Source organism: Podarcis cretensis (genome assembly GCF_951804945.1).
Source record: "Podarcis cretensis genome assembly, chromosome: 4".
NCBI classification, from domain to species: domain Eukaryota; kingdom Metazoa; phylum Chordata; class Lepidosauria; order Squamata; family Lacertidae; genus Podarcis; species Podarcis cretensis.
In genome coordinates, this window is record NC_137173.1 from 34,454,589 (window position 1) to 34,478,540 (window position 23,952).

At 43.3% G+C, this 23,952-nt stretch overlaps 2 protein-coding genes across 3 annotated transcripts; one reads left to right on the forward strand and one right to left on the reverse strand.

Annotated features, from left to right (window-relative positions):
- Positions 1-435: 435 nt before the first annotated feature.
- TIPRL (TOR signaling pathway regulator) lies at positions 436-10,235 on the reverse strand. Its single transcript, XM_079973168.1, has 7 exons — positions 9,963-10,235; positions 8,776-8,955; positions 8,108-8,207; positions 7,856-7,987; positions 6,878-6,973; positions 4,819-4,881; positions 436-3,311 (listed from the first exon to the last, which is right to left on the reverse strand). The coding sequence occupies exons 1-7, from the start codon at positions 10,061-10,063 to the stop codon at positions 3,177-3,179; spliced, it is 807 nt and encodes a 268-aa protein (XP_079829294.1). The 5' UTR covers positions 10,064-10,235; the 3' UTR covers positions 436-3,176.
- Positions 10,236-14,613: 4,378 nt separating this feature from the next.
- On the forward strand, positions 14,614-23,289 carry GPR161 (G protein-coupled receptor 161). 2 transcript variants are annotated; one of them, XM_079973850.1, is made up of 6 exons: positions 14,614-14,749; positions 18,035-18,446; positions 19,808-20,532; positions 20,996-21,100; positions 21,354-21,473; positions 22,732-23,289. In XM_079973850.1, exons 2-6 carry the CDS (start codon positions 18,079-18,081, stop codon positions 22,977-22,979), a joined length of 1,566 nt encoding a protein of 521 aa, XP_079829976.1. In that variant the 5' UTR covers positions 14,614-14,749; positions 18,035-18,078; the 3' UTR covers positions 22,980-23,289. The 2 variants fall into 2 exon arrangements, with proteins under 2 accessions (XP_079829976.1, XP_079829977.1); XM_079973851.1 differs by having other exon boundaries at positions 19,808-19,854.
- Positions 23,290-23,952: the final 663 nt, after the last annotated feature.

Consider the following 23,952-nt stretch of genomic DNA (forward strand, 5'->3'; position numbering starts at 1 on the left):
ACCCACAGCGCCACCTGCGTCCCGCACTAGGGTATAGTATGCAAAATAACACATGGGGGGAGAAAACAGGGTGCTTAAGTGGTATCCCAGTTTTAACTCAGGCATATAAACGGTCAATACATTCCCTTCCACATGTGATCTTGTAATAGCATTCACACTGGCCATCAAGGTAGTTAACAGAATACAATCCCACTTGTAGAATTTATGGTCACTATAAGGGAGGTGGTAGTGAGCCTGTGACCCTAAAGATGTTGCTACCAGGACTCCCACCAGCCCTGATCCTTGGCCACACTGTCTAGGGCTGATGGGAACTGGAGTCCAATTGAACAACTGAACCAGTTTCCCCTTCCTACAACAGAGCTTTAGATCAATCTAATGTTATTACCAGGCTACTTAAGGAAAATATTTCTTTCTCACAGTAAAGACAACTAGAAGTTGAGAGATTAAAATGTGGCATACATTTTTATTTAGCAACAGCTGGTTATAGTACAAACCCATCACTTATGTGGCTGACTAAAGGACAATACGAGAGGCCTTTGTGTGTGAAAATCTTAAAACTGCTTCTGCACAAATCCCACTGAAATGAAAGGGAGCTATACAGTGCAATTTCCCTCCATTTCAATAGACTTGTGCTAAAGATACTGAGGGTATGTTTAGCACAAGAGACTTGCTTGTCTTTCCTTTGTCCTTCAACTTTCTGTATGTATTTTCACCCGGGTTCCTTCCCCAGGTCAAGCAATCATCATCTTTGTTCTGTTTATTATATGACTGGTAATAATGAAAGAAGAGAAAGGTAGACACAACAAAATTAACAGTTAGTATGAGCAACTGAGATATTCCTAAGAATTACAGAATCAGCTGACCATCTGCATAAATTGTGGTGTCGACACATGCATGTTATTTACAGGTTATACATACTCAATTCTTTAGAAGAATCGCTTTGCAGTGCAAACTGCATCACTGAGTGATTTGCATGAAGTCAAGGTCTTCCATATGCAGGTATGTTCAGTGGTGACCTTTTTACCATTGATCCTTTGGCATCCACCTTTAAAACTCAGCATTCCGATCCTATGCATGTTTACTCAGAAATAAGTCCTACAATGTTCAAGGGAACTCCTGTTAAACATGCATAGCATTTGACTGCTTTGAAACTCCAAAGCAGATAGGTTTTAGAAGTGGGAAAATGTAGAATAGAAAAAGAAATTCTGGCTCACCACTGAAAAATGAGTTGGTGGCACAGAAAAACAAGCAAGCCTGAAACAGTTGCTCAGACTCTTCACCGTCATGTGAAACCAAAGAAATACTGTCATGGCAGCAGAAATGCATATGCTATTAGCAGAATATCTCTAAACTTCCACTGCCATTGGAGGGGTGGGAATCCCAACTTAAGTTTTCCTTTGGAGGGGTGGGAAAGCACACAACACACTTCCCCCATTTCCTGCAATCAGTACAATTAATCTCTTCTCTTATTAGAAAAAAACAACAGGACCATAACAAAACATATGAAACACAGGTTTTCATCCAAAATATATAGCTCATTAGAAAGGCAGGAAAAGGGCTTGGTAGCACAGTACTCTCAGTAACTTGTTTTAAGTTAAAATATTGATAACTTAAAATTACAAGTTAAACATATTTGAAGTAGACTACTACGAAGTAAATTACTGACACCATATAAAGGAATCTCATGAATTTACATACTCTGGCAATGTAATCAATATTAACTCCCAGGATTATTATTTTTTAATGGGAGGTAACATGCACCAAGAATATGGTACTGTGCAATCCATTTCAACGATTACTCCTATTAAAAATGCCTAGCTTGCTTAAGAACCAACTCCATCAAAACTGTTAGAAAGCAACCTACCGTGAAACACTACTGGACCAAACTGATTATGCAACTCTTTGGCTTGAATCCAAAGGTATCTTGCACAAATGGAAATGGGACTTCTGCATGCACATTGGAAGCCCTGTCCATTTTTTCCAATTCCTCTGTTCCACTGCATTTTGAGGGACCCTCAGTCCTCAAGAGTTGCTTTTGGCGGAATGTAGGGCGAGGAGCAAAGAAAGCCCCAATTTGCAAACCGAGTTCCATTTTGCCTCCAAACTTTTGTTAAATTGCTTTTCCAAGATCTATGAAACGGTAATTGTGTTGTACTTAATGATGTCTGTGAGAGTGGAACAGACATTTGCTCACACAACAGGACTTCACATTCCCCTTCTCCTCGTTGTAGCCCCTCAAGCATCCTCAGTTTGCTCCAGAGGGTGAGATTTTGGAGGTATGCTTGGGTAGGAAAGTAAAATCTTGCTCCATGAGCAGTATACAACAGTGCTGCCCTTAGTTTCATTTAGAAGGCATCAGCCTAGTTCGCATACCAAATTAAACCATACTTTACACGTCGTTATTTCACCCATGAAATCACCCACCACTTCTGACTAAGCTACACCAACCATAAGTGGAAGCCAAGGTTTCTTCTTCGTTTACCACTCATGGTTTGGCAAGAATCAAATCACAAGCAGAGGGTCACATGTTCCAGCATGTCTAACCCAGGCTTGTTTCCTCCTCTGTGTGCCACAGACAGAAGCCAGGGAGAGCTCATTTATGCAAAACCAGTTTATTTTAAACTACGGTTAAATGTTGCATGTGAACAAGGCCAAATAGTGTTTCTCATGTATTTCTTACTTAAAGACAGACACCATGCAACGGATTAAAAGAGTAATACCATCCACTGAGATCCAAAAACTTACCAATGTGCTTAGTCCTATGAATCTTATGAAACAAGGCCCTTGTATAACAAAGACTATGTTAAAAGAAAGTTCATAGTAGCTGTACGAGCTTATGAATGAGTCTTGATTTTTCCTAAACCCACTAAACTTTCTTGAAATGCTGTATGCTTCAAAAGAATTACTGGTGATTTGTGGGCTTATTTTCCAATGTCAGGTGATTCCAGTCCAGAACCAGTTTCAGGGCACATTTGAAATAGACACAACGAAAATATTAGCAAAAGTTTGAAATTAGCTCCCTGCTCCTGCCCATCCACAGCTACAAAAATTTTAGTCAGACATCCAAATAGATCTGTATCTAGCAAGAAGATAAATCTTCAGTGACAACGACCGAGGCATTACATGGTCTCCAGAACAAGGTCTGTTTCGAGTCCACAAAATTACGGAGATCCCACTTAAGTGCCTTCTGGTGCTGCTTCAGATTCAGGATGCAAATTCTCGGGGAACTCCAACTTCTCACATATGTTCTCCTTGACAGGTAAATACTGAGCAACCTCATTAGGATCCGTGAAAAGGGGTGGAGGAACATGCTTAAAACCAAGAGAGAAAGAATTATGCAGAGCCCAGCCAAAGAGAAAACATATCTATATACACTTAAAAGGGGCACTGCTAAACTTAAATTAGAATTATTCATATTGTTTATATAACCTTTACACATATTAACACTACCAAATTTCTGCTTCAAAGCGAGTCTTTCTCCCATAAATGGGCAGCTTGAGAAACATGTTCAGGTAGTGAAAATGTGCATTACCCTGGAGACTAAAGCTCAGTAAAAAAACAACTATTAATAAAAAAGGTCTTACTACACGAAATAATTTTTAAATTTAATTTTCCTGGTAATAAAACTTTGTAGATGCTCATGAAAGGTAGCATCTGACAGTGCCCTATCAAAAAGTGATTTGCATCAAGAAGTTACCAACACTGACAAGAGAAAGACGCTCATGGGGGGCCACTAGGGGCGCATCGGAAGATGGCTGACAATAACATCTCTCCGACCCGCACAAGGTAATTAGGAGGCTATGATGGGAGTAAATAGCCTCCCTACCCCCCCCCCAGGGTTGGGGGGGGGGCTGCCCTTGCCTGCTGTGCCCTATACCACCCCCGAATTTGTGGGGGTGGGGGCACTAGGCAGAATGCCCTTGTGCGGATCTCGGCGCTCCTGGACGCTGTCTCTGATCCGCGCCTCTAGCTGCAATAACTTCAAAAGAAACAATTAGGAGGAAGTGAATGCACATATTTCAAGGAAGGAGGGGGAGTAAAGACTGCTAACTGAAGAGATCTCTGGAAAACAAGACGGGTCGGAGGAACAAGAATAAATCATGAGAAGATTCACCAAGGCTCAGTATGGCAAAGGGACTGGATGGGGGAGGGGGAAAAACTTTCCTTTCTTTTCTCTATGTGATTAAACAAGAACCCCCCCCCCCCCCCCACGTCAGAAATGCCGTTTTAATGACTTAAGCTGTGGATTTATGACTGTGTGGAGATAACTTTCTAACCAAAGCATGTTTTAAGAAGATCATGGAAAGTATAAGAGCTTTGGAATGACGCAGTAAAAAATACCGTCACCATGTTGGCAAGTTCTGTCGGAGGACTTAAGTCTGGGAGGAGGAATAGAGTTGTTTTTATATTGTGGGTGAGACTCCTCAGAGGGACTTAAGAACGACAGATCTGCGAGATGGAAAGAGTGATGTTATTTATGAAAGCAATGATATATGGAAACCATCTTGATATGAGGACGAATGGAAAAATTCACACAGGATTATAATTGTTGTTTGTCTGCTTAAGGAGATTATCAGAAGAGATCATAAAGAAAAAAATAAAAAAATATACGAACAAGATGAGATGTGGAAACAGCAAGATAAGACTGGATAGAATTGTGAACATTATTTGGATTGATTTGGACATTAATGCAGTAACAAGATGATCGGAATCCCCCTTCGGAACTTGAAATATGGGTCCCCTCAACAAAAATTTAAAATTTTAAAACTTATTTTTTAAAAAAAGAAAGAAAGACGCTCATGCTGAAAATATTAATACCTTTAAGCTTGATATTTTGCTTTCCCTCGAGGTGTATTCCCGTAACATGTAGTGTTTATCAGCCTAGTAAGAAAGAAAACAGCTGAAATGTAACTGCATAAAATAATATATGATTCTACAGACAGACATGTTGGAAGGACTGGTCATGGGGAGGAAGTTAATTCCCGTCATGGACACAAATCACTCCTTGTATGAGATAAGCCAACAGGTGCAGCATCAGCCAAACCAGTTGCTATGGCAACTGCCCAGTGCCAACTACCAGTATAGAGGTGCTTAAGCTGTATCAGTTCATTTGTCAGTCAGACTCAAATACTTGACTCAGAGTCTGTATTACATCTTGTATTGCTGGAACAACAGAAATATTTTGCATTTGTCTAGATCCGTATCTGCAAAGCCTTATCTTCCTAAAGGTAAAGGTAAAGGTACCCCTGCCCGTACGGGCCAGTCTTGACAGACTCTGGGGTTGTGCGCCCATCTCACTTAAGAGGCCAGGGGCCAGCGCTGTCCGGAGACACTTCCGGGTCACGTGGCCAGCGTGACATCGCTGCTCTGGCGAGCCAGAGCCGCACACGGAAACGCCGTTTACCTTCCCGCTGGTAAGCGGTCCCTATTTATCTACTTGCACCCGGAGGTGCTTTCAAACTGCTAGGTTGGCAGGCGCTGGGACCGAGCAGCGGGAGCGCACCCCGCCGCAGGGATTCGAACCACCGACCTTTCGATCGGCAAGCCCTAGGCGCTGAGGCTTTAACCCACAGCGCCACCTGCGTCCTAGCAGTCTTCCTAGCAGTGGACTATTTTGGACCTTAAGCTGCCTCTGTGTGGTGACTGGAACTGGGGGGCACTTCCACAACGTGGGTATCTCACATCAGATTCCCAGATTTACTTCAATAAATGTGAATACACAGAAATTAAATGTAAATTGACAACGCAGATGGTTGGATTTGAAAACATGCTTTTCCCATTACCATTTAGACTAAACTAAAATAGAAATCTGTTGCATCAGACCTTAAATCGCTATCATTTTCAATGAAGATGAGTTTTTGACATCCTCTAATCTACAAATCTGAACAAGTAATGTGCCAATTGTGTCTTTCACCAACAATATCCTTGAAGTAATGAAAATTACCCAGGTCGTATGGAACCAACTAAATCAAGCAAGACCAATTTGAAATAATACCTAACCAATCTTTTCATATCATTTGTGAGTCACAGAATTATTTTGTCTAGTTTTACAGATACTGTTCCATTACATGAATGAAACTTGACAGTTGAACTTGCCATCTAGACTTGACAAATGTTCTGGTTACTGAATTTATTAATTTGTATATTAATTTGCATTTATTGCAATGTGTATTTTTGTTTATTCATTTTGAATTTTTGTTTACTGGATTGTCTTTTAAGGTTGTCAACTGCCTTAGGATGGGTATGGAAAGCAGTATGTGTTTAAAAATGAACCTGAATAGTTTAGTTTAAAGGCATTTCTTCTACAAGATTCCATATCAGTACTTATGACGATGAATCCATAGGCACCTGCAGGATTTTTTTTTTTTGGGGGGGAGGGAACACTGAAGGGGGAGAGAGCAAGCTAGTCCCCCCCCCAAAAAAAGGGACTGTACATTTTGCTTCATATTGCAGGATTTACAAATGCTAGGAACTTACTCTTTTTTAAAAAAAAGAAAGCTAGGAAACCAGAGATTATGGTTACTCCAGGGCAACTGCCCCCCTCCCCGATGCCCTTGCATAAATCTACCAAGGGTGCACAGTTCTAAGGGGACAAAAATCATGTGCAGAGAAGTCTGTACTTAGTCTTCTTAAGACTCCAGGAACCTACTCAAACTAGATTGACAATTCCTAAGAAATAGGAAGCCATCTTCCTGCACCTATCGCGATATCGCTAAAGAGCGCTCTCTCTCTATATATATATCTTTTGTAATGGCTTTGGCTAGACAATATAAATAATAATAATAAACATACAAATCACAGCATATGGCATTTCATTTCCAAATATTAACCATTTTATGGTCTTCAAAACAAAATGAGCATATTAGGATTTCCTTACTTCATGATAAATCCTTGTATCATTCATTCTGATAAGCACACCATCAACTCGCAGGAAAAACCTCAAGAGCACAAAGAAGCTTGAAGGCATTACCCTCTGTGAAAAACAGGAAAAATAATTTGCACTTGCACACATCTACAATATTTTGCTCTTAAAAGGTAAAGGTACCCCTGACCGTTAGGTCCAGTCGCGGACGACTCTGGGGTTGCGGCGCTCATCTCACTCTATAGGCCGAGAGAGCCGGCGTTTGCCCTAATAAAAACTTCAGTGTGTAGCTCTTTTTCCACTGTTCAACTAAAATACTTTCTTGTGGATATTTATCCTCTAAAAATGTAAATATTATGCAAGAGTAAAGCTGAACTAAAATGTCTGACCTGTACTCAGTTTTAATACAAAGTCTTACAAAAACAACAACATGCATAGCAATCACAACTTTAGTGTTACAGAATATACATTGTTACAAAGTAATTATTATCAGAAACTCAGATTTAAATCTTCAGACAGCATCTCAGATTGCACAAAAATAATAAAGTGCCAACTACAAGTTAGTTTCAAGTTAATATCAGTACAGAACTTCAACTGAATCGGAATAGCCTTCACAAGATAATAATCTTGTCCTTTTAATGAAACCTCATAAGCTAGATCCTTCCTGTCTCAAAGTCTTAAGCAAAGCAAAAGTTGAGATGGAAACTGCATCCAGCCCATCATTACTGGTTATTATGTATTATATTGCTTAATGTCAAAATAGGCTTTTAAGCAATTTACAAGTACTATACACAAACCAATATATTACTGAGCTTCTTTTGGCCTTGGGGGGGGGGGGGGAGATAGAATTAGCTGACATCTTAAAGGAATATCTTTAACACAGAGAAAGTAATGTAAGTTGGGGCACTATACCTTTTCGTTTTTTTCCTTCAGTCAAACTCTAAAGACATTTCCTACTGTAAGATATAACATGTACAAAGTGACCAAACTCACTATTTTTACACTCAGGCTTGAAACTCCATGATCATGAAGTTCATCTTCAAACAGAAGTATTTCCTCAAAGAACATAATCTGTTCCCTGGCTTTTAGTTTCTCTGTATCTATATGTTCTGTTGTGGGAGAAACCTGGAAGAGGCAAAATAATTTAAAAGTTATGTTTTTTTTTATAAGAGTGCTCTTCAGACATTGTTTAACTGCTTAGTGCTACAAAGTATGCAGCCATTAATAGCAGAATTAAGAACGTACCTTTAACTTTAACGTATCACCTAGAAGAGTTCCTTTGTAATCTGTTGTATAGGTCCAGTCATATGGTTTAACAACTTCCTTTGTGTGCTCAGGCTCAGACCTCAAGGAAAAAGATACACAACTATGTAGCATGTCAGGTTCAGAACCAAAGGATCTCTACAGATAGACCCAGTTTTTATAGAGGCTGTGGAAATGTTGCCTGTATATTTGCAAATTCCAAGAGATGTTGAAGATTGACATAACATTATCAGCTGTACAATATCAGATTTGTTTATTCTAGATTAGAAATCATATATTGTAAAATTTTTTGCTCAAGTTTTTTGCTCAAAGTTGTTGGCTAGCACATCTGTATTAGCAAGCAGAAATGTCAGAAACCTATTTCATCATAACTAAAGTTGTGGACTCAAGAAGTAATAAATATATGAGACACTGTTAGTGGGTGGTTCCCTGACATCACATTCTCAAAAACCGTGACTCAAAGGAAAGAGAAAATGTACAGTAATATGTTATTTATGTTAAGCGAGAAAGTGACAAGCATTAAGCATTTATTCAGGTTTTATCTCAAGTGGGTGACATAAAAAGTAAAAATCTAAGCTATTGCTCCAAAGAAGCTGAATGTATTAATTTGTCATATTAGATTAGATTAGATTAATCTTATATCTTATTACCTGCTTTCTTGCCACTCCTCTGCACAGGCAACTTTAACCATACCTTGAGTGTTATTTACACATCTTAAGGCATCAGTTGCATTGAACTCTATTCCAAAGAGAGATTCATGTTGAATTCTTAAAACATTGTCTCCAAACATCATTTCTGGAACACAAGGCATGTGTAGTTCTTCAGCTAATCTGCATGGAAACAAAAAAGGTATGTCATTTTGGAACTATTTCACACTTATCACATAATTTAAAACAGAGACATAATTTGTTCTGAAGAATATTACAATATGCCACATCTAATTCCAAATATAGTAACACTGAATCAGCTGTGCTTATTTAAGATGAAATTAGCCCTGGAGAGTTTAACCTTCTCCAAACATGTATGTTCCTTTCATTTTTGGTCTGTCTCATAAGTCCCCAGCTAGACCACAAGAGGTTAATTCACTGGAGGTCGCAATTTACTACAATACCTTAACAGCACATGGGCACCACAAATACACTTGTCGGAAGCGGCTCTCAGAAAGCAAGAAAGTAAACTATAAACATATCACTTATAAATAACTGGTGAAGTGTATATGATCTGATTGATCAGAGGACTTAGTCGTCTGGCAGAAACCATATACAGTGGTAGCTCGGGTTGGTTTCTTTTCCATTATTACAGTGGTACCTTGGGTTAAGTACTTAATTCGTTCCGGAGGTCTGTTCTTAACCTGAAACTGTTCTTAACCTGAAGCACCACTTTAGCTAATGGGGCCTCCTGCCGCACCGCTGGAGCACAATTTCTGTTCTCATCCTGAAGCAAAGTTCTTAACCTGAAGCACTATTTCTGGGTTAGCGGAGTCTGTAACCTGAAGCGTATGTAACCCGAGGTACCACTTGTAACTTGATTACTTAAAACAGCATGCCAGTTCAGAAACCTTACAAGCATCCCCAACCTCCTGCAAAGCATTTGCTTTCTGCACACTTGGGTTCAGGTGAGATTTTTAGGAAAGTGGAAAAGGCTGTTGGTCGAGGGGGGGGGTCACTTTACGTTTCAGCCGCCCAGGAAGATTTCCGGGCTTGTTTTCATTGAAATCCCATCAATAAAAGCCGCCGGCCATCCGAATTGGCCCGCTGCAACCTGAAGGGCTCGGCCGACCCAGAAGCGAAGGCTCTGGCGACAGTGTTCCCTAGCATCCCCGGCCCCCGCCTCGCACCTCTCGGCCTCCGACGACTTGATGATGTGGGTCCGAGCGGCCGTCAGCTTCCACGGCCCGAAAGTGAAGTCTCTCCGGCTGCTCTTGAATACGGGCATCATGTTGGCGGCGACTGAAGTAGCATAGAGAGGGAGAAGCGGGAGAGACAGCGACTTCCGGAGACCCTTCCACGAGGAAAGCCCCGAAAAGGAGCCGTCGGAGGAATTAGTAACGGGGTCTGTTGTTGCTTTTTTTCCCCCTCCCCCAAACACCCGCCTCCGGAAACAGAAAGAACCCTGTTTCCGCTTCCGGGTTCATCACATGTGCGTTGCAAAAGAGGCTGCGGTCTTTTGCTAGTAACATTTCCGATTCTTGGTTGAAGTCGGTGCCGTCTCCCATGTGCGGGGCAAATGCGTATGAATCAGTGTGGAAACTCAAGCAAGGAGGCCCTTTGTCGAGGAGGCGTTTGTAATAGTTCCTCCCCCTTTTCCCCAAATCCCATGCAAAGGGAAAAAGAGACTAAACAAGGATGAGAGCCTCGTTTGTTTTCTTCGCAGGGGTTACAGCACCGGGTTGGTGGGTGCGGAGTTTATGCCCTCTCCAAAGCCTTAGAGAAAGCAGAAATTAAACAGAAAGTGACATGCTTAAAGTGATGGCCGTTCATTTTCTATCTGCTATGTAGTTTTGAAATAGCCCGGGAGTGTATGTAACCCATAGGTGCAACGTTTTCGACAGAATCGTTGTGTCTACCCAAAAGATGCACAGGGTTTTGTTTTGGTTTGGTTTGTTTTTAAAAGTGGCCGACAGGCTCCCATGCCTTTAAAGGTTTCGTTGCAGGCACAACTTCAATTGGTGCAGTCCTCCCCATATGGAGACATGGGGGTTGCATCTGTTGAGTATCTGCTTTTTATGCAGCCCTGTAGCCACAGGAGGACCTGACTCCCTCAAGGATATTCAAAGGCACCTTGTGTGAATTTTTAGTTTTCATTTAAAAACAAACCTCTAGCTCTTGCAAGATATAAATGCAGTCAGAATGATACCCAACTGAGCACTAAGAACTAAATTTCCTCTCACTATTCAGTAGTCTGGCCAATGAATGCACTATGTCCTTATTTTTACATTGTATAAATCATGTTGTTGTTGGCATCTGTCTGTCTCGGGAGACAGTGGAAGAGTGCGCCTTCGTGGTTAAAGTCAAACAGTTGCAGAGGCACAGTGCCTCCTGTGGCTGTAGAGACTGATACGGGAGAGATATGTTTTGTTGCAAGTGGGGTAGATGAAGGCTTCTGGTTATGCTGCTATAGGCGCACCATTGTGTTGCTTCTCTTTGTGCTCCTCCCAGTAGTTACTCTCCCTCTAGTCCAGCCTTTCTCAACCTGTGGGTCCCCAGATGTTGTTGGACTACAACTCCCATCCCATACAACCCCTAGCTAGCAAGGCCAGAGCTCAGGGATTATGGGAGTTGTAGCCCAACAACATCTGGGGACCCACAGGTTGAGAACTGCTGCCACTGCTGTAGATACACAAACTGACTGTCTTTCTCTAGGCACTGTGGTTGTCTGCAGGGAATTCACACAGGGCATGGTTAATGTTGCCACCCTTCATGTCACATTTGTAGACATATTTGTAACAGAGTTGATCTGCTAACCGGCCTAGTGCCTGAAGCCAGCTCCCTGTGGAGCACATCCTTGGGGATCCTGCCATCTTCCATTCTGCGGGTGTAACCAAACCAGCGTAGACGTCACTGGGAGGACAAGCTTATTGGCAAGGCAGCTATGGTATTGGTTCGCCTCTCCAAAAGGCTGTGGGAGCATGTGATGCTAACAACCAAGATCAAGGTCAACCAGGCTTGCCAGTTAACCATGCTGCTTTATGGAAGTGAGCTGTGGACGACTTATAAATCAGTGTTTAATGACTTGGTATATGGCAATTTCTTATGTTCCCCTGGGGATGGGGGGAGGCAGCAGCTTCTGCTCATCCTTCTTCCATTCTCGCTCCAGCACACCAGACTGTCCTTCCCCTGAGAACAAGGAGCAGCAACTGTTGTCCAGGCTAAGGGATGGCCAGTTGAAGGTGCCCTGTCCAGGGTGTGGCAAAATCCTCCAGTGGACACTCCACCCTCATATTCCGTATCCCTCTGTTCCATAAGAGTTCTGTGTCAAACATTCATCAAAAATCTGTTATCTTTTTATTTTCTGGCCAAGCACATACTTTCCCTTTGTTCCTTCAACTGCCTAATTAACAGTTTCTATTTGCTCTCTAAATCATTTAATCTAAATAGGGAATGAAGTGGTGCTTTAAATTCTGCCAGTTGGATAGAGCTACGTGGGTAGAGAAGAGCAAGGAAAGACACCGAATAAACAAAAGGCTTACTTTATCATAACTCTTAATTTATTAACAAAACCAAACAAATGTTACATACACGAAATGCTTGCTTTTAACTTTTCTGTGTCTTCTAACACTTGCCAGCAGCTTAACTGCATTTAGGAAACACCCACCACAGAGTTTTCTGTTCCAACACCCAGTGAGCAAAAGGATTTTTCTTTTGGCTAGAAAGCATGTTTATCTTACTCTTCCACATTTCAGAGATGAAATTAGGCCAGCTCTTGAGTGTTCGCAGTAGCCTTATTCTTACAGCCAGGACTGGCTGAGTCCAGATACATATTTATAGATGTTGTTACACAGGACTCTTCTCCATTTACTGTACATCATAAATTTTCTTTTTTCTTTTTTCAAACAATTTAAGAATGTTTAATCTCACAAATAATATGGTTCTTCTTATTGCAGAATAGCTGAAACTCATTTTTACATGTTGCTGTTACTCAGCTATACAAAAGTAACCCATATGTACTCAGAAGCTGCCAGATCCAGTCGTCTTCCAACAGCTCAAAAGCCTAGCTGCTAATCCATGCTATACACAACCCCAAAGAAGTGTGTAGAATTTGTAACTCAACTGTAAGACTATAAAATCTTCCTCCAAGGAGTTCAGGGTGATATACACAGTTCTTACTGCCTTTTCATCCTTAAAACTTTGTGCAACAGGAGACACTCATCTTTCTATTACTAGTGGTGGCAAGAATGTCAACGGCCAGCAAATGGAAAACTTGTTCACCTCTCTCCATTGATTATTGGTTTGGTATAGTCTGGGATATAGCTCTCTCTGAGCATCTTACATATCAATTAAAAGTAGCTAGGGGAGAATCTAGATCGGATCATTTTTTGGTCAATTTATATATATATATATATATATATATATATATATATATATATATATATATACATACATACACATCAATACAACAGAGATGGAACAAAGACAATGGTCCAATTTAGTTTGTAGAGAGACTATGTTCTAGAAGAATAGGATTAAGTGATTTCCCTTGTATTGTGATTATAAAAGATGCATCACATGGATTAATGGAGGGTATTATTTTCCCTTTCTCTTATCCATTGTAGTTTTCCTTATTTTCCCCTTACTGATATAAAAGTTTGATGTTGTTTTTATTTTGTCTTTATTTTAAAAATTAATAAAGTTTCTCTCTCTTAAAAAAAAAAGCTTTGTGAAATAGGTAAAGGAAGAGATTTTGCCCAGTAAGCTTCAGGCCCGAGCCGAGATTTGCAGCCAGATCTTCCCAATCCTCGCCAGACACATCCATACCAGACATTTAAAGCATATTTACACCGCTGCCATGGCTTCCCGTAAAGTATCCTGGGAACTGTAGTTTGTTAATGGCACTGGGAATTGTGAAGAGTAAATTACAGTTATCAGGATTCTTTGGGGGAAGCCAGTGTTGCCTCTACTCCACACTGGCTCTCAGCTTAATTCATTTTGGATCAGTCAGAAGAATTTAGCCCAGGCGTGGGCAACTTGAATCCCTCTGGAGTCATCTTCCAGGGCTGCATTCCAGAGGCCTGGAACCAGAACTGGGTGGAACAACTTCTTTTCTTCCACCGGCTTCTCCTTTCCTCTCTTTGCCACCAACATTCTGAAATTACTCCAAGGGCTGCATGAAATTAAGCAGAGGGCCGCAGGTTCCTTAATTCTGCTTTAGTTTGATGGACTAGGACGCAAACTGTTGGAAAACCCGCTGAATTCTGTAACTTCATTGAAGGTGCTTTGTTTCATTGAACGAAAGCCCTTGTTGCAAAATTAGCTTTGTGTGCTGTTCTGATCTTGCCCTAAAATACTGTGGATTCCATCCCTTTCCCACAAATACTCTTTTCTCTTCTTATCTCTCTCCGTGTTGAGTCTGGTGCACAGCAAAATGGAGGGGAGAGAGAAAGTTTATGGAGTGTGAAAGACAGGAATCCTGAGGGTGGAGGGGAGAACAACTATATAATATAAACTGTTTAATACTGGCGGTGAACCAGAGTACTGCTTAGGAACATCTCCCAGCTGCTGGTTTTCGAGTAAACCGCCTGGTCTCTAAAAGGCAAGGCAGCACTTTTGCCCAGGGCGAGCCTCGGCGTCGTTTCCTCACGTTGCCCGGCGCTGACTCGCGGGCAAGCGCGGAGCCTCGGCTCTCTTCCGCCTCGCGAGCGCGAAAGATCAAGAGGCGATATGAAAAGAGGGGCAGCAAGCTGGGGAAGGACAAAGGAGGGGAGGAGCGGGTGGGGGAATGGGAGGAGCGAAACGGGGACTGGCGGGATGGGGAAGAGTAGCTGGGAGGATGGACGGGGAGGAAAGGGGGTCGGGCGCATTTTCTGGGAGTCTGGCGGCGGCGGCGGCTGTGGGGGGTCCTGGGCGCGGTAACCTGACTCCGCTGACCCTCGACGGTCGAGCAGGAGGAGATCGGCCGGGTCTGACGGTGAGTGGGTCTCTCTTCCCCGCGCCCCAGCCCGGGATGAAGGGAAGGTGCGCGCAAGGGCGAGAGCGCGCGCGCGCAATGGAGGGGCCATTGTGTACGAGAGGAGGTCCCGGCTGGCCGCCTCTTCGGCGGGGGACCCTCCGGCCCCCGGGTGGGCTCTGGACGGCCCCCGAACTGGCGGGGCCTCCGCGGCTGCGGAACAGAACCGGCTTTGTCTCTCCCCGCGGCTGGCAAGGCGGGCGAGGGAGGGAGGGAGGCGCGCGGAGAGCCCCGCTGCCGCCGCCGCCGCCACGGCCCCTTCCACGCCTCCACGGGTGGCAGCTCCAGAGGAAAAGGGCTGGGCTCCAAAGACGCTTGCACGGAGCAAACAGAAAAAAGCCCGGCTGGTTGCGGGCAGCTCCGGGGACTGGGGCGCCAAGACGGCTGGGGAGAAGCGGAGGGCTTCGTCCACTTCTCAGGGTGGCGTGTCGAGAGCATCCAGGGAGTGGGGGACTCGGAACCGACGGCCTCCTCTGCGTTTGGGTTGCTTTCGACGGGTGACGAGATCTTGGGCTGGCAGGGATCCCCAGATCTCACACCCAAAAGCGAATGAGATGGGGAAGCTTCGTTGCCCGAATCCGTCTTTTGGTGCATGCAACTCTAGGCCTGCTTAAGATCACAGACGGCTTCCATTGATTCACACACACACACACACACACAATTGTGCGGGAAGGAGTTGCTGCCTCGTGGTGGAACCCCGTGTCGCTAGCAAATGTGTGAATGAAGCAATGCACTTGGGGAAACTCTAGACTGCACTTGGGGAAACTCTAGACTGGTAGAGTTGGGAGGGGCTCTGAGGAGCATCAACCTCCTGTAATGCAGGAATCACAACTGAAGCATCCATGGCAGATGGCCATCCAACCTCTGCTTTAAAACCTCCAAAGAAGGATAGTTCACCCCGTCCCATGGGAGTCTGTTCCACTGCCCAACAGTTCTTACTTTCAGAAAGTTCTTCCTGATGTTTACTCAGAATCTCTTTTCTTGTAACTTGAATCCATTGGTTCAGGTCCTGCCCTCCAGAGCAGGAGAAAACAAGCTTGCTCCATCTTCCATGTGACAGCCTTTTAGATATTTGAAGATAAGGCTCACATGATTGGTCTTGCCCGTATGGTTCATAGCAAGGGCAGCCAATATGGTGCCCTCCAGCTGTTCCGGACTACAACTTCCATCATCCCTGACCATTGGCTACAACATCTGGAGAGCACCACATCAGCTAGTTACCCATTTTATAGTACTGTATTACATTTCTGCACACGAACAGGACTGCACCACAAGAAAGAGGGAACCAATTGTTCTGTTTTTTTGTGGATGAAAAGAGCTGATATACAGTGTAGGATTTCTGATCTGTATTAGTAGGCCCCTTTTTGAACTGTGGTATTACATGTTCTGCATTAATTAATAGATCCAGATCAAAAGGGCAAAGGTTGCATTTGTGTCCCTGCATGAAAAACTGCTGTGGTGTACATGCAAAACTAATGTTGAGCACTTAAAATCCCATTGATTTCAATGTGAGAATTAAGCAAGTGATTAATTTCCCCCAGTTGATGTCACCGGATCTTAGAAAGTGCTTGCATTTGACTAGAATCATACCTCTGATTGACAGACCTTTGGGCAGCTTGCTCAGGGTACCAGTGGTAACCAATGGAGGGAGTAGGCTGGTCCTTTCTAAATGTATGAAAATGCTTTGAGTCTCCTGATGAGTAAGAATTGCTACTACCCTACATGTGTAAAATCTTTCGGGAGTCTTGAGCACACTATTGCTCATTCAACAGAGAAAGGTACTGTAGATTGTGGGCAGAAATCCCTGCTTCCATTTAAAAGCTAGAACAGGGAGATATTCCTATCACTAGCTATCTGCTTGTGTGGAATGCAATAAATGTTATGTACTTAACCCTGTTGTTGATTATTGTTATTACTCAAAGGACAGATTTAATTGGTGTAAAGGGAAATAGAGAATTATCTGTGTACCAAGCAATTAGATACACAATAGTCACTGTGAGACAGATCTGTTACCCATACAATGAACTCTTAACTCATTGCCGCCTCAATTTTGCTACTGCTACTATAGCTGGTTGAAATTCTTGAAATGTCAGGGAAATACTGAAAAAACATTAGAGGCTAACAGTGCAAGCCTAACCATGTCTGCTCGGAAGTAAGTACCGTTGCATTCAGTGGAGCTTACTCTCAGGTAAGTAGGGTTAGAATTGAAGTCCCATAAATTTCAATGTGAAGTGTGCTCAACGAATTTACTCTGGATCCAAATGGTGATGGGTGCCACTTTTCAGTAGATTATTAAAACAATAATGATCAATAAAACTTTACAATAAAACAGAAGAGGCTAATCTTGAAGAAGCTTTTTTCAATTGCAGGAGGGCAGTTACACCCCTTGGAACTGGGTGGTGGCAGCTCATCAAGCTGTTTCTGCTTCTTCTCCTTCACCTCAGGGCAAGGTGGCTGTTTGTTTACACTGAGTTGTGCCTTCCAATTGAGACATCCCCCACTACCTACTGTATTGGCCCGAATATAAGTCACAACTCAAATATAAACCACACCTTGAAAATTGATTGGGGGGGAGGGGAGGAAAAAAACAATACCCGAATATAAGCCGCACCCTTAAAATTGGAGGGGGAGGGGGGTTCCGAAAGGCATCCTCCCAATGAAGTGCAGTCACACAAGAGGAACACACACAAGGAGGGTGGTTGGGAATCAAAAGGGGGGGGGTCAAAAAGCACCCGTCCCAAACAAGCACGCTCTCACCACCGAAGCCCATGCGGTCGTCAGCTGCCTAATACAGTGACTGCTTTGCTGGCGGCCTTCCCCCTTCCTTACCACAGCTCAGGGGAGGCTTGGGAACGGAAGGTGGGCTGCGCACCATTCCCTTGTGCTCCTGGGCTGCTTCCTGGTGGGGGAGCCACGCCGCTTTGCTGGTGGCCTTCCCGCCCTTCCTTCTTTCTGGTGGTTCGGGCAAAGCTTGGGAGCCACGGTTGGGATGGGCACCCTTGTCCCGCACCCCTGACGGCCCTCGTGGGCAGCTGTTTCAGCAGCGATATCGTAAGGTCACAAATATCAGCCACACTTTAACTTTTCACAGTCGGAATTTGGGGGGGGGGAAGTGTGACTTTGGGCCAATATGGTATATATGCAGCATTCCTCAAGAGAATAGGACAGACGCTGAGTGTGAAAAATCTGCCAGTAAGTCTCCACCTGCATTGGCAGAGAATATATATAGTATCTCTTCTTTTTCAGGTGTCCAGCATGTCCTGGCTGCTCCAACACAGGACGCTCCGACAATGAGCATCAACTCGCCTCTCAGCAACGAGAACGCCTCAGGGAACCTTACGGTGCTGGAAGACGGAGCTGGCCGAGTTACAGAGTCCATTGCTATTATTGTCATCACCATTTTCATTTGTTTAGGAAACCTGGTGATCGTCCTCACTCTTTACAAGAAGTCGTACCTCCTCACGCTGAGCAACAAGTTTGTTTTCAGCCTGACCCTGTCCAATTTCCTCCTCTCCGTGCTGGTTCTTCCTTTCGTCGTGACCAGCTCCATCCGGCGGGAATGGATCTTCGGAGTCGTTTGGTGCAATTTCTCTGCCCTGCTCTACATGCTGATCAGCTCGGCCAGTATGCTCACTCTTGGACTCATTGCAATCGACCGGTATGTTGTCATAGAATCATTGCATCACAGAGCTGGAAGGGACCCTGAGGATCATCTAAGCCCAACCCCTGCAATGCAGGAATATGCAGCTGTCCCTTATGGGGATCAAACCTGCAACCTTGGTCTTATCAGCACCAGGCTGTAACCAACTGAGCTATCCAGCTGCTTTCATTACAGATGGGATGTGGGTGAGCAGTAAAGACAAGCCAGAATACACCTGTGCAGAGAGGGAGACCCGGCTTAAAGTAATACAGGACAAGATTGTCCTGACAGAAAATACTTTTGGGGGAGTCTACAAGCGCGGGTGGCGCTGTGGGTTAAACCACAGAGCCTAGGACTTGCCGATCAGAAGGTCAGTGGTTCGAATCCCTGCGATGAGGTGAGCTCCCGTTCCTTGGTCCCTGCTCCTGCCAACCTAGCAGTTTGAAAGCACGTCAAAGTGCAAGTAGATAAATAGATACCGCTCTGGCAGGAAGGTAAACGGCGTTTCTGTGCGCTGCTCTGGTTCGCCAGCAGCGGCTTAGTCATGCTGGCCACATGACCCGGAAGCTGTACGCTGGCTTCTTCAGCCAATAAAGCGAGATGAGCGCCGCAACCCCAGAGTCGGTCACGACTGGACCTAATGGTCAGGGGTGCCTTTACCTTTACCTTTACCTTACAAGCATCAAAGAGTGATCAGACAGAACCATTCCTCTATGGGGCCTCCCAGAAGACATCTGGCTGGCCACTCTAGGAAACAGGATAAGAACATAAGAATCCAGTTGGGTTGACCAATGGCTCGTCTAATCTAGCGTCTTGCTCTCTCAGCGGCCAGCCAGATTACAATGGGAAGCCTGCAAGCAGCATCTGAGTTGGACAGCACCCTCCCCTGTACCTAATAATAAATAATAATAATAATATTTTTTTTTATTTATACCCTGCCCTTCCTGGTTCAGAAAACCGGGCTCAGGGCGGCTAACAACAAATTTAAAACACTTAATTGATGCAACAAAAAACAGCATAAAATACAGTATAAAACGTGAATAACAATAAATTCATAATTCAAAAATCAATTTAGTGTGCACTAAATTTAGTGTGCACATTCATGTAACATCATAAATGTCAGCTGGTGCTCCAGCATACCTAATTAAAAACTGCACCATAATGACAGATTTGTACAATTTATATTTTAGCATCATCACTTTGTCTGTCCTTTGAGCTCCAAACCATGCAATAGCTGTATCTGTAGAAGTTGCCCATTTGGTTGATTACTGGGGCGAGTTTCAAATAACCAAGAGCAAGTTTTTTAAAGAAAAGACTCATTTCCCCTTCTTACTGCATGCTTTGTTAGGTTGCTGAATCCTCCTTTTATTTTTCCTCAGGTACTACGCTGTCCTGTACCCGATGGTTTACCCAATGAAGATTACAGGTAACAGAGCTGTTGTTGCCCTTCTGTACGTCTGGCTGCATTCCCTCATCGGGTGTCTTCCTCCGCTCTTTGGCTGGTCTTCGTTAGAGTTTGACCAGTTCAAATGGATGTGTGTGGCCGCGTGGCATAAAGAAGCAGGCTACACTGCCTTTTGGCAGATCTGGTGCGCGCTGCTGCCCTTCTTAGTCATGATGATTTGCTACGGATTCATATTCCGCGTGGCCAGGATTAAAGCGCGGAAGATTCACTGTGGGAGCGTGGTCATCGCAGAGGAAGACACCCAAAGGAATGGGAGGAAAAACTCCAGCACTTCAACGTCCTCGTCAGGCAGCCGAAGGAACGCTTTCCAAGGAGTCGTTTATTCTGCCAATCAGTGCAAAGCTTTGATAACTATCTTGGTTGTGATTGGTGCTTTCGTAATCACATGGGGGCCTTATATGGTGGTTATTACATCTGAGGCACTTTGGGGGAAAGACAGCATTTCTCCTGCTTTGGAGACACTGGCAACTTGGTTGTCTTTTACAAGTGCTATTTGCCACCCTTTGATTTATGGACTCTGGAATAAAACGGTACGCAAGGAGTTGCTGGGAATGTGCTTTGGAGACCGGTACTACAGAGAATCATTTGTTCAACGGCAAAGGACATCCAGATTATTTAGTATTTCTAATAGGATCACAGGTAATAAAGCATGGTAGTATGGCTTATGGTATGATTTCTCTAAATACCACTTTCTCACCCAAAGGCTTGTTGCCTTTTTATTATTTTTATGCTTGCCAGGTGATGTTGAAGAAATATTAGTAGTCTCTCAAATGTGTTAGCTAAGGTTACTTAAACATCAGTTGCTCATGTCGACAGGGAAACATTCAGATTCCACTACCACTGAAAGGGAGAGGAATAAATTCCCCGTCTTTGATTTCTCCTTTGGAGATGGTATTCCTGTCATTTGGTGTTTAACTCTAGATTATGCAAACATACTTGTAGCAGCCTTTTCATTAACTCTCAGTACAGATGCTGCAGTTTAGCTGTTGGCTAAATCAAACAGCTGGATAATAAGTCGTGGGAGCTTTGGAACATGCTTTTGTTAAATCTCCCAGCACTTCTCCAGGATGTAGTTTGCTAATGCTGAAGGTCTTTTTTGCAGATTTGGGACTCTCTCCACATCTCACAGCTCTCATGGCAGGTGAGAGGACTTTAGGACACAGCAGCAGCACCGGCGATACAGGTTTCAGCTGCTCTCAGGATTCAGGTAACTCTTCCTTTTTTAAAATTTCACTTGCATTTTCCAAGTTGTGAGAAACTATTATTATAAGAAACTGGATTAAAAGTGGCACTTGCTGGTAACAGTGTTTAGCAATTTAAGGTGCTAGTCTTGATCTATATAGTCCTCCATGGCCTGGGACCTCTGTGCCCAACAGAATGCCTCCTCCCATTTTTTTTGCACGTATTCATCATAGTAATTCTTCCATAAATTAACTGTACAAGCCATGGTCTTGTTTTAGGAACAGATGTCATGCTGCTTGAAGACTATAGTTCTGATGGAGTTCATCACCCACATTGCCTTTATCCCCATCGACGGAGGAGTTCTGTGACTTTTGAAGATGAAGTGGAACAAACTAAAGGTGTGCTGAGGCTGGGTATTTCAGTCCAAAGCAGACAGAAAACACTTAAAATATTACTGTGTACTATTCAAATGTTAAAAACCAGGCAGATCTCTGTCAAAATAGCTTACAGCTATGAGACATAAAGTGGAAGAAAAGAGATGTTGGATGAAACATGATTTATTTACTACTTTTACCTTTCAGTCAATACATAAGGTGTACAGTCAGTGCTTTTTTTCTGGCACACATTACTGGCACCTTTTTTCTAGAAGAAAAGCACTGTGTACAGTACTTGACTATATTCAATTTGGAAGGTTTTGGTTCAGCTTTGGTGTGGTGTGTCATCTGGACCAATAAACTGGTTAACACTAACTATGGCTAGTTTCAAACAAGCCAACAGAACTCAGATTACTGAAACCAGTTGGTTTAAAACTAACCATATTTAATATTAGCCATTGTTCCAGATCTAGATGACATGACAAAATGAGGTTAATCCAAGGTGGAAGCTTCCAAACTCCTCCAGGTAGTGAAGGAGCAGGGGAGGCTGGCAGGGAATGTGTGACTTCAGGAGGTGACTAAGCTTGATCAGGTTTCACTAAACTGTTTGCGTCTTGCTAAGCCATACTTTAGCATGGCAGCTGTTCTTCACTAATGGAAGCTAAGGAATAACATGCAAAAAGCCAAGGGGTGAAACATACAGAAAAGAAGGATGAAAACTACTTTAAAAACAGGGGACCCATATAGGGGAGCTATAGATTGTAAGTGGATAAGACACAGAAGACAATAAAATAAAGTAGGACCTGAGTTAAGCAAATTGTTCAAGGGCAACTTACAGAACTAGTGCTGCAGGTATTGAATAAAATAATAGTAAGACCAGGCATGGGCAGGTGTTTTGTTAGCTCATGGAGCTGGGTGCAAAAAACAATGATACAATGATACAAGTATTTGTCCTGTTATTATTACTGAAGTCAGTGTTTAATTCAGAACCATTTTTTTCTCCATTTAGATGACTCTTGCGAGCAGCCTCAATATCTGCTGCCAATGCACTGTAGTTTTAAGTTTACGGATAGATGTCCTGATTAAAATATCAGGCATTTGCTTTGCTTTGACTCTCCATTTGGTTAGCTTTAGAATTATTATGTTATTCCATGGTAGAATCCTGAAATTATCTGTATTAATAGATCCACTGAAGAGCTACTTTGTGTATGAAGTCTACAAATAGTTCCTTGTGGGCAAGGCTTCCATACATTCTTCTAAACTGTCTGTTTCCTCTGTTCAGAAGCGGCAAAGAATTCTGTTCTCCAGGTAAAAGCTGACGTTCATAAGTCTCTGGACAGTTATGCATCCAGCCTGGCCAAAGCTATTGAGGCAGACGTGAGGATCACCTTGTTTGGTGGAGACGCTTTACCTGGCTCTCTGTTTCCAGTGCGAACTGTGACAGGCAGCAACGGTGGTGCCCGGCGTGGGGGCAGGACCCACGTTGGCCAAAGACTGCAGCTACAAAGCATTGAGGAAGGGAACACTTGAAATTTCTTCCAACGAGGAACAGACGGAACCACTAGGGACGATACAGGGCCTTTTGAAAGAAAGCAAAATGGCCTTCAGGGTTTTAGTCCAAGGACATCTAAAAAGAAAAAACCTGAAGTCTTGTCTTAACAGTATTAGAATTTGTGTGCATATGTCAAATATATGTGTTTTGCCCTTCAGGGTAGGATTAAGGCCACCTTGTGCCTGCCTGACTGACTGCTCAGTTAGGAAACAGGTCAAAACAAAAAGGAAATTAGAAGTAGACCAGGGAGGCTACTCACAACATGAATGATAAGCTCTGTTTCTTGAAGTGATACGGGATTCCTTACAGGATCCTCTTCCTACTTGTTTTTTCTTTAATTCCACCCACTGACACTATCCATTTGAGACCGCTCCTTTCCTCCACCCACCCTATGCTTTCATAAATGCGACAGTTTCCTTCACATGCTCCTGGAGAACAGTACAAAGAAACACAACAGTTGCCTTAATAGATCAAGTGGAGTTTGTCATGTCTAGTGTTTGGCAATGGCTGAGAGATGGCATGATGTGGGGAAGACAAGGAAACCGAAAAGGAAAACTTTCAGGCATCAAGGATTGGTTCCTTACCAGATCGGAAAGGAGATGAATAGGCTGCAATCCTAACCCCATTTGTCTGGGAATGAGCCCCACTGAATTCAGTACTTCTGAGTAGACATAAGTTAGGACGGCACTGTAAAGCAGGAGGTGTTTTATGGTTGGACACATGCAGAAATGTATGTCTAGTCTTACCTTAATGACTTTTGAGAAGTGCCGTGTATGTGGTTTTAACTAATGCACAACAGTTGAACCAGTTTTTACATCCCATTGGCAGTGTTTCCAGGTAAGCTGTGAATCAGGTTTTCCTGATGTGAAACCAGCATAAAGTGAGTGTTTGAAAACTGGAATTCATCAAGTCATCCACAACACAATGCAGCTCATACTCAGTCAAACTGAA

Bases quoted from the DNA above. Each gene is read 5' to 3' on its own strand.
- TIPRL (XM_079973168.1), bottom strand. From the start codon at position 10,063: ATGATGCCCGTATTCAAGAGCAGCCGGAGAGACTTCACTTTCGGGCCG. The intron at 4,882-6,877 runs GTAAGGAAATCC...CTTTCTTACTAG, and splicing joins ATACAAGGATTTATCATGAA to GCTGATAAACACTACATGTT. The intron at 3,312-4,818 runs GTATTAATATTT...CTTGGTTTTAAG, and splicing joins GCAAAATATCAAGCTTAAAG to CATGTTCCTCCACCCCTTTT.
- GPR161 (XM_079973850.1), top strand. From the start codon at position 18,079: ATGAGCATCAACTCGCCTCTCAGCAACGAGAACGCCTCAGGGAACCTT. The intron at 18,447-19,807 runs GTATGTTGTCAT...ATTTTTCCTCAG, and splicing joins GGACTCATTGCAATCGACCG to GTACTACGCTGTCCTGTACC. The intron at 21,101-21,353 runs GTAACTCTTCCT...GTCTTGTTTTAG, and splicing joins CAGCTGCTCTCAGGATTCAG to GAACAGATGTCATGCTGCTT.